Source organism: Cucurbita pepo, chromosome LG05 (genome assembly GCF_002806865.2).
Source record: "Cucurbita pepo subsp. pepo cultivar mu-cu-16 chromosome LG05, ASM280686v2, whole genome shotgun sequence".
In the NCBI taxonomy this organism is placed as follows: Eukaryota; Viridiplantae; Streptophyta; class Magnoliopsida; order Cucurbitales; family Cucurbitaceae; genus Cucurbita; species Cucurbita pepo.
In genome coordinates this window covers 8,863,598-8,872,841 of record NC_036642.1, presented here as the reverse complement: position 1 = coordinate 8,872,841, position 9,244 = coordinate 8,863,598, and the positions used below count along the sequence as shown (strand labels likewise).

The window sequence follows — 9,244 nt, the reverse complement described above, 5'->3', positions numbered from 1 at the left end:
CTACTCCACTACCTTACCCATTGGTTTTTCCTACCACATTATTTTGTTCCAAAATTGTTAAATTCTTAGATCATTAATTTTTATAAAAAAATTTAAAGCTTTTAGGGACTATGAAACCAAGAAATAAATCCTCACGTGCGAAATTATAGAAGATCAAAGAAATCCATCGAATTGAGCAGGATCGTATGTATGATAGCATCTACTATACTAAGAATATCAATGAACCCGCCGAGTATCGAAATTGCTCGGAATACCCTTTTAAGTTTAGCTTCTATAATTTATTTTCGAGTTCAAGAAAGTTTTTTAGAAAATTTAAGGATATTAATGAATCTTTTGAAAACTTGAGAATATTTTTTAAACGCTTTTGATAGTCGAAAAAGTATTTTTGAAATAAAGTATTATCGATTTCTATCTAAAACTAACCGTAAAAATATTTATATTAATTTAAGAATACAATGACAAAAAAATGGCTTCTTTAATTAGGTTGTTGAGAACAACTACACATTGATGATTGATTATTATTATTCCTACAGCTTAGAGACATGTGTTTGTGACAACCATCCCATGATCCTTTCGGCGTCTTGTCTTGTTTTGATTGATGTTTTTTTTTTTTTTTTTTGGGTTAGATATTAATGAACGTACGAGAGGATAATTATAAGGTCGCACATGTTTCTATTTCTAATACAATTCAATGAGTGAATTTGGTACCGACTTCAAAACAGTGTTAAAATATTAGAAGTTCAAATTTTCAGCCATATGTATCGTTGAACTAAAATTTTAGATTGAATCTCCGTATGATAGTATTTTTTTTAAGTCGTAATTAAATATAAGCGAAAATATGCAATATTTATGTCGGTCTAATGTTTGATTTGAGAAAATTCATCGTTTAATATATTTTCTCAAAACTAAGTGATCAATCATAAGAATTTTAATTATTATTAATTAATTTGTTAATATATATTGCATTATAAACTTACGTAATTATTATTTTACAATATAATATTATGTCAAGCATGTTTTTAATTTTGGCTCTAATATCATTTGTAGCGGCCCAAGTCCACTCCTAGCAAATATTATCCTCTTTGATTGGAGAAGGTAACAAAACATTCTTTATAAGAATGTGGAGGCTGGTGATGATACCTAACAGGCTAAAGCGGACAATTGCTAGCTGTGAGTGAATATAGAAGAGATCTTGTCGGTGAATATAGAAGAGATCTTCGTAACGAAAAGTGAAGCCAAGTAATCTATTACTTTTTTTGTTCGCCACTTGAGAATTTTATCGACATGACTACGTCATTAGTATGATTCTGATACCAGTTGTTAAGAACAATAGAACCTCCACCCATCGGTTAGACGTTATCACTCATTGTCATGCTATTAGTTCTACCTATAATATCTCGTACCAATACAAATCGTTGTCTTCACTTATATACTCACAATCCAAGACTTCGATTGCTCTTTTTAACAAGTATCACATCTCGACTCAACCCTCGAAGAAGCCTCTCTCACGACTTCACCGTTCACTCACCCAATGCACCTTTTATCCAACCGAGAATAAAATTTCAATCAAAGAAGTTTTAATAAATCAATATATAATATTGAATTCAAACTCATAAATTCTAATCGAAATATATTAATCAACGTCGTGAAGATTTTGGAGGTCTAAATTTTAAGAGATTAAGAGAAAGTTTCAAAGTTTGGTTAGAAAGTTAGGTAAAGAACGTGAAGAAACTATAGCTACACTCAACTCTCCAACATTCCCATTTGGATCATAGACGGCGGTAATCCGCAGGAAACTCGTCTTTGGATTTTCCTCCGCTTTCTTCTTCAAACATTTCCCATAGTACCCTCCAACATAACATTCAAGACGAAAAAGTTAAAACAACCTAAAAACGAAGCAGTTTTTCATCCAAAAAAGTCTCCCCCCGTTGAATTTCCCTCACTCCCTCCCTTTTCCCCATTACTCTACCCGTTTTCAGAAATACCCATTTCGTAAAAACCCCAAAAATCCATAAACAACACCCACAACTTCACTCCCATTGCTCCAAAACTTATCTTAGCCTTTTCCCAGGTGAAGATTTTCATCCCCTCGGTGAGTTGAGACGAATTCTCTCGTTTTTTTTTCCTGTTTTGTTCTTGATTTTGTCGTACCATTTTGAAATTAGATTGCTGGGGACTGATTTTTTGGTATCTGTTCTTGTTTTTCTCTTCTGGGTTGGAGATTAAATGCTCTTTTTGATCGATTTCTCTTGATTGATTTTTCATTTGACCTGAAATAGTTCATTGTATGTATGCTTTTTGCTTAATATGATGCTTGTTTTATGCTGTCTCTGTGTTTTTCGACATCTTGTTCGTCTCTTTAGTACATTATCCCTTATCTTCAAACGAATTTGAGCTGTAAGGAATACGTTTTTAATCATTTTGTATGCATTTTGTTAGGTAGGAAGAATCTGGAAGTTAGGTTAAGGGAAAAAGAAGAATGTGATTTGATGCTTGACCTTATCACAATGCAACAATTGTTTAACATCATTATCCTGTTCCTTTTGTTCTTTGATTTTGATTTTATAATGAATTCTTTTCATGTAAAACTATGGATTTGGAACTCTGTTTCATTTCTTAAGTTGATTTTGATTTGTTTGGAAGCATAATAGAATCCATTCATTGTCTTTTATAAATTAGGTAATGGTGTTCAGTTCTCTGTGAATCGAAAGATAGGTCAGTTCGAAATGTATGCCATAGACAGAATAACGTTCGATTTACTCCGTTTTCGTTTGGAAGTTTACCTTAACCTTCGTTCTTTGAACGGGGAACTCTATTTTTATTGAATATCCTTTTGCCTGAAATTAGATTAAACGTCGTAGAAGTCTTTGTTTTGAACGTTTTAAATTAAGGTAACATCCAATATATGCGTCGATTTGTTGCTTTTCAGTGTTTTTAAACCTCTGATCCAGTTTGAAAGAATCTATTTGGAAGGATTTAGTTTCTTCTTTAGTTGTTTTGGTTGTAATCGTCCACCTTCAATAATGTGAAGCAATAGTTTCGTTGGTTTCGGAATCATCTGGATTTGGTTTACGAGTCTTCGCTCTATCCCTTGGCATATGTATATGGAGAGTTTTTAAGCTAAGAGGTTTTTTATTTCAAGAAATGAGTCTTGAATGTTTACTCATTTGGATCATGTTCGATATAATTGATTTTGTTGTTCTTTTGGTTGTGTTCGATTTCAGGTTCTACCCCACTTCTGTGGAAGTCGGGTGTGCGGGGGAAGATCATTCAAGTTACCATCATTTAGGTTTGGTCGAGTTTTTAGTTCTAATATGGCTGGTGATCCTTTGACAAGCTCTGATGGCAATGCACAACCTGATCCGCGGAGGACGTATCAGGTTGTTGTGGCGGCTACTGAAAATATGGGTATTGGTAAGGATGGGCAACTACCATGGACGTTGCCGTCTGATCTCAAGTTTTTTAGAAACATAACCACGACAACATCGGATCCAGGGAAAAGGAATGCAATTCTAATGGGTCGAAGAACATGGGAGGGTATTCCTCCTGAGCGCCGACCACTACCTGGTCGTCTCAATGTTGTTCTGACTCGCTCGGGGAGTTTTGACATTGCCACTGTTGAAAATGTCATAATATGTGGTAGTATAACGTCTGCTTTGGAGCTATTAGCAGCTTCTCCGTACTGTTTGTCAATAGAGAAAGTGTTCGTTATAGGTGGTGGCGAGATATTAAGGTGTGTGTGCTTGTTTTCTCGATCTCTCTTAGTGTACTACTTGCTGTCTTTGTTCACTGATTGTGTTTTTAATGCAGGGAAGCTCTGAATGCCCCTGAATGTGATGCTATCCACATTACTGAAATTGAGGCAAATGTCGACTGTGATACCTTCATTCCAGCTATTGATAAGTCTATGTTTCAGCCATGGTACTCGTCGTTTCCTGTGGTGGAAAATAACTTTCGATATTCTTTCACTAGTTATGTTCGTGTGAGGAGCTCGATTGAACCACCTATTGATCAAAACAATGGCCCGACCGGTAATAACAAGCCTGATTTCTCTAACTTCGAGGCTAAGAAGTTCTCTTTCCTACCGAAGGAGATTTTTGAGAGGCACGAGGAGTACTTGTACTTAAAACTTGTTCAAGAAATTATCTCAAATGGTACCGCTAAGGAAGATAGAACAGGAACAGGTACTTTGTCAAGATTCGGGTGTCAGGTAATGTTCTCTTATTATTCGGGATATCTATTTTTCTCCTAGTAGATCTATTTTGAATGCTTATGTATGCACAAGTTCTTGTCTTGTTCTTGATATCTGTACAGATGCGGTACAACTTGCGCAAAACGTTTCCGCTGCTTACAACTAAGGCATGTGCTGATTTTCTCGTTTTGATTTCTTTTGTAGCTGTATTGTGAAAGCGAAACTCCCTCTTTTCTTGTCTTGTTTCACTTTTGCAATTTCTAAGAATCTGGTGCATCGTTTTCGGTCGTTGACATATATCCTTATCGTTTGATCCTTCAGAAAGTATTTTGGCGAGGGGTCGTTGAAGAACTTCTTTGGTTCATAAGTGGTTCGACGAATGCAAAGGTAAGATGCTATGCTATGCTATACTATGCTTTACTAGCACTATCACTTTGAACTTTACTTTACTAGTAGGGCCTTGTAGCCTTAGATGGCTCAGTGGTTCTTCCCATCATCCATACTTCTTTGTCTTTGTTTCCGATCCTCGTCCGTTTTATCGGAAGGGGTAAACATTGGGAGGGGGGGACGAGGATGGGTTAGGAATTGGGAACTAAACAATTAAGTGAATTGCTAGCATGGCTTAGTGGTTATCGTGACTAAAGATACTTTTAGGAACTTAAAAGTGTTCTTACCGATATTGTCCTCTTTGGGCTTTTTCTTTCCGGCTTCCTCTCAAGGTTTTTAAAACACGTATGCTAGGGAGAGGTTTCCACACCCTTATAAATAATGCTTCGTTCTCACCCTCCTCGGGACTCAGCATCCTCGTTGGCACTCGTTCCCCTCTCCAATCAATGTGGGACCCCCCCAATCCACCCCCTTCGAAACCCAGCGTCCTCGCTGGCACACCACCGGCTGTCCACATCCCTTTAGGGCTCAGCCTTCTCGCTATCACATCGCCTAGTGTTAGGCTCTAATACCATTTGTAACGGCCCAAGCTCACCGCTAACAGATATTGTTCTCTTTAGGCTTTCCCTTTCGGGCTTCCCCTCAAAGTTTTTAAAACGCGTCTACTAGGGAGAGGTTTCCACACCCTTATAAATAATGTTTCGTTCTCCTCCCCAACCGATGTGGGGTCTCACAATATGGATCAGACTTTGTGGAGATACCGCTCGGTAAGGAAGTTGTTAGATAGGTCTCTGGAAACTTTTGGTAATTGATGGCTTGGAGGAGGTGATGTTACTCTATGATGGAGAAAGCACTCTTTCATTCACTGTTTTGTGGCCGACGAAAAGTTCTCAGACCGATTGCTTTTTTTACTATTCCATATAATGTTCGGGTGGAAGGCGGTTTCCTAACGATCGCTTTTGGAGAGGTGGCTTCAAGTTTCCCATTTTAGTACGTCCTTTTAGGCGTCGACAGCCTAGCGTAGTGTGTGTGGTTTATCCTGTAGTGGTCATTCTCAACCATCAGAACCTCTTCTTCACAAACCTTTGTTTACTGAACAATTTGACTTGAATTATATCCTGAAGTTTCAATATCAACAGGTTCTTCAGGAGAAAGGCATTCATATTTGGGATGGCAACGCATCGAGAGATTACCTCGATAGGCAATTACTCGTACATTTTTTGAAATTTTAATTTTTCGATATATAGTTTAAGCCATAACCCGGTTTTCTTTTCTTTTCTGTTATATTTAGTATTGGTTTGAAAGAACGGGAGGAGGGCGACTTGGGACCTGTATACGGGTTCCAATGGCGACACTTCGGTGCTAGGTTCGTGGATTACTCTGAGAATGACTTTGAAAGTTTATCGCGGGATTAAGGCTTAATGCTTTCGACATTTCTTCTATAGGTATACTGACATGCATGCTGACTACACTGGTCAAGGATTTGATCAGTTGCTAGATGTTATTAACAAGATAAAGAACAATCCCGACGACCGGAGGATCGTTCTTTCTGCTTGGAATCCATCTGATCTCAAACTAATGGCACTTCCGCCTTGCCACATGTTCGCTCAGGTTGGATTAAAATGCACGATGCTAGGTTCAACGCTCATTCGCTTACTTTGTTTATTGGTCGTTTTTTGCAGTTTTATGTAGCGAACGGGGAATTATCGTGTCAAATGTATCAGCGCTCTGCTGACATGGGCCTTGGTGTTCCGTTCAATATTGCATCATATGCTCTTCTGACGTGCATGATTGCTCATGTTTGTGGTATGCTACTCCATAATGACCAGTAGTTTACTTTAAATTACCTTGTTGAAGTTAAACTGTTATTTTGGAGCTGGCTGTTCAATGATATCTTGTTTTTTTCTGTACGGACTATTGTCCTTTGGACTTTCCCTTCCGGGTTTCCTCTCAAAGTTTTTAAAACGCGTCTGCTAGGGAGAGGTTTCTACACCCTTATAAAGAATGTTTCGTTCTCCTCCCCAACCGATGTGGGTTCTCACAATCTACCCCTCTTTAGAGCCAAGCGTCTTTACTGGTACACTGCCTCGTGTCCACCCCCTTCAGGGTGCAATCTCCTCGCTGGCACATTGCCCGGTGTCTGGCTTTGATACCATTTGTAACGGCCTAAGACCACCGCTAGCCGATGTTGTCTTCTTTGGGCTTTCCCTTCTGGGCTTCCCTTCAAGGTTTTTAAAACGCGTCTGCTAGGCAGAAGTTTCCACACCCTTATAAAGAATGTTTCGTTCTCCTCTCCCACCAACGTGGAATCTCACAATCTTTTTGTCTCTCATCCCTTGTTGTTTATGTATTCTTTGCGTGTACTTCTATGAGGCAATCTAGTAAGGTCATGAAATGAGGTTTATTTATCTTCAATATTGCCCAAGCCCACCGCTATTAGATATTGTCCTCTTTAGGCGTTCCCTTTCAGGCTTACTCTCAAGGTTTTTAAAACGCGTCTATTAAGGAGAGGTTTCCACACTCTTATATAGGGTGCTTCGTTCCCCTCTCCAACCGATGTGGGATCTCACAGTCCACCTCCATTCGGGGCCAGCATCCTACTAGCACTCATTCCCCTCTTCAATCGATGTGACCCCCCAATCCACCCCTTTTTGGGGCCCAGCGTCCTCACTGGCACACTGCCTGATATCCACCCCCTTCGAGGTTCAGCTCCTTGCTGGCATATTGTTTGGTGTCTGCTCTGATACCATTTGTAACCACTCAAGCCCCCGCTAGCAGATAATTGTCCTCTTTGGGCTTTCCCTTTCGGGCTTCCCCCCAAAGTTTTTAAGATGCGTAGGGAGAGGTTTCCACACCCTTAATAAGGAATGTTTCGTTCTCCTCTCCAACCGACGTGGGATCTCTCATTATGGCTCATAAAACATTCTTAACAAAAGCAATGTGGTTTTCCTATAACAAAAGCAATGTGCAGGTCTTGCTCGAGGCGACTTCGTACACGTGATTGGAGATGCTCATGTTTACCGTACTCACGTGAGGCCATTGCAGGAGCAGCTTCAAAAACTCCCCAAACCGTTCCCGGTAAGTAGGAAAACTATGATAACGTGGTTCTTCCATGTTAGCATTTAGTAACCAGCTGCGTTTAATCCGTCTTAACCTTATTGTAGATTTTGAAGATTAACCCCGAGAAGAACGATATCGATTCTTTCGCGGCAGCTGATTTCGAATTAATCGGTTACGACCCTCATGAGAAGATAGCAATGAAAATGGCAGTGTAGAACTTGATCTAACTTGTTCAACAAACCAGGGGACTTGGTTCCTTTACCGTATATTATCCAAATTTTGAGGCAAGTGCAGTAAAATTACCATGAAAACGTTCTATGAGTTGTTTATAAGTCGGGTTCGTTCGCGCTGAAGCGGTTTTTTAGCGATATTTCAGGTACGAACATCGAAGGCGTTGGTTAATATGGTCTGCAAATAAACAGTGCTAATGGGATATATACTTTATACTTTACTATGTCTAGTGAGAATCCTTTAGTTCCTCTGGTTGGTTCTGAAGTGATTTAGTTCGGTTTTGTATTTGCTATAGTTTTTTTTATCGTTCTCATACAAATACACGGTCGCTGCTATTTTAATACCGTGCTACATACAAGTATAATGTAACCTCGATCGATCGGTTCTCGGACTAAATCTGGTTTTGAAATGATGGATTATGTTGTGTATACTTCCCATGTCCTGTTCTTGGAGCTTTATAAGATGGCTGATTTGCTATTACGTTGGTTGGAGAGTGGAACGAAACATTCTTTATAAGGGTGTAGAATTCTCTCCCTAATAGACGTGCTTTAAAATCGTGAGGCCGACGACGGTACGTAACGAGTTAAAGCGGACAATATCTGTTGACGGTAGGCTTGGGCTGTTACAAATGGTATTAGAATCAGATATCGGGCGGTGTGCCAGCGAAGATGTTAGGCCCCAAGGGGGTGGATTGTGAGATCCCACGTCAATTGGAGAGGGGAACGAAGCATTCCTTATAAGAGTGTGGAAACCTCTCCCTTGTAGTCGTGTTTTAAAACTGTGAGGCTGATGGTGATACGTAATGGGCCAAAACGGATAATATCTGTTAGCAGTGTGCTTGGACCCATTTAGACTATTACATTCATATTAGAGATACAGATCGATCACTTATGATCAGTCTCGACACTAGATCGAATATTTTACAGTTTATGTTGATGCCAAGAGATTTGATTCGATATCGTTTAAAAAATCATTTGGAGATAAAACCCGGTATCAGGGTTCATATGGTGATGTTGCCTTGAACATTAGTTCGATGATGAAAACGGGTTCTTGTTCGGATAGAGGAATTGGATGCCCCTATTCCAAGGACTGGTTGCCTTGAATTGAAAGGCATTATTAGTATAGGATAGAATTATTATTATTCAAATGCTTCTTCCCTTTATCCAATTAACACCTCATTTTGAATCAATTCCTCTTATCTTAACTTTTGCCTCGGTTTTGAACACGTAGTTGACCTAATATTGGTCTCAGAGGCTAAAATCTTAACATATTGGTCACATCAGTCTGGTACAGATTTAAATTTTTAACTATATTATAATCAGTTAAGCTATGCTCATATTGACAAATAAATACCAATTGTCTCATGAGTCAGGT

General features: G+C 39.0%; 1 protein-coding gene across 3 annotated transcripts; it reads left to right on the top strand.

Annotated features, from left to right (window-relative positions):
• The first annotated feature begins 1,851 nt into the window (after nt 1-1,851).
• LOC111794868 (bifunctional dihydrofolate reductase-thymidylate synthase-like) lies at nt 1,852-8,300 on the top strand. Of its 3 annotated transcripts, XR_002815142.1 has the most exons (12): nt 1,852-2,092; nt 3,225-3,733; nt 3,811-4,210; nt 4,315-4,359; nt 4,514-4,579; nt 5,719-5,780; nt 5,871-5,945; nt 6,025-6,190; nt 6,262-6,385; nt 7,551-7,657; nt 7,744-7,923; nt 8,016-8,300. XR_002815142.1 is itself a non-coding variant. In XM_023677039.1 (11 exons), the coding sequence occupies exons 2-11, from the start codon at nt 3,315-3,317 to the stop codon at nt 7,852-7,854; spliced, it is 1,575 nt and encodes a 524-aa protein (XP_023532807.1). In that variant the 5' UTR covers nt 1,853-2,092; nt 3,225-3,314; the 3' UTR covers nt 7,855-8,300. The 3 variants fall into 3 exon arrangements, 2 of the variants coding, with proteins under 2 accessions (XP_023532807.1, XP_023532808.1); XM_023677039.1 differs by having other exon boundaries at nt 1,853-2,092; nt 7,744-8,300; XM_023677040.1 differs by lacking the exon at nt 1,852-2,092 and adding an exon at nt 2,594-3,127 and having other exon boundaries at nt 7,744-8,300.
• The last annotated feature ends 944 nt before the right edge of the window (nt 8,301-9,244 follow it).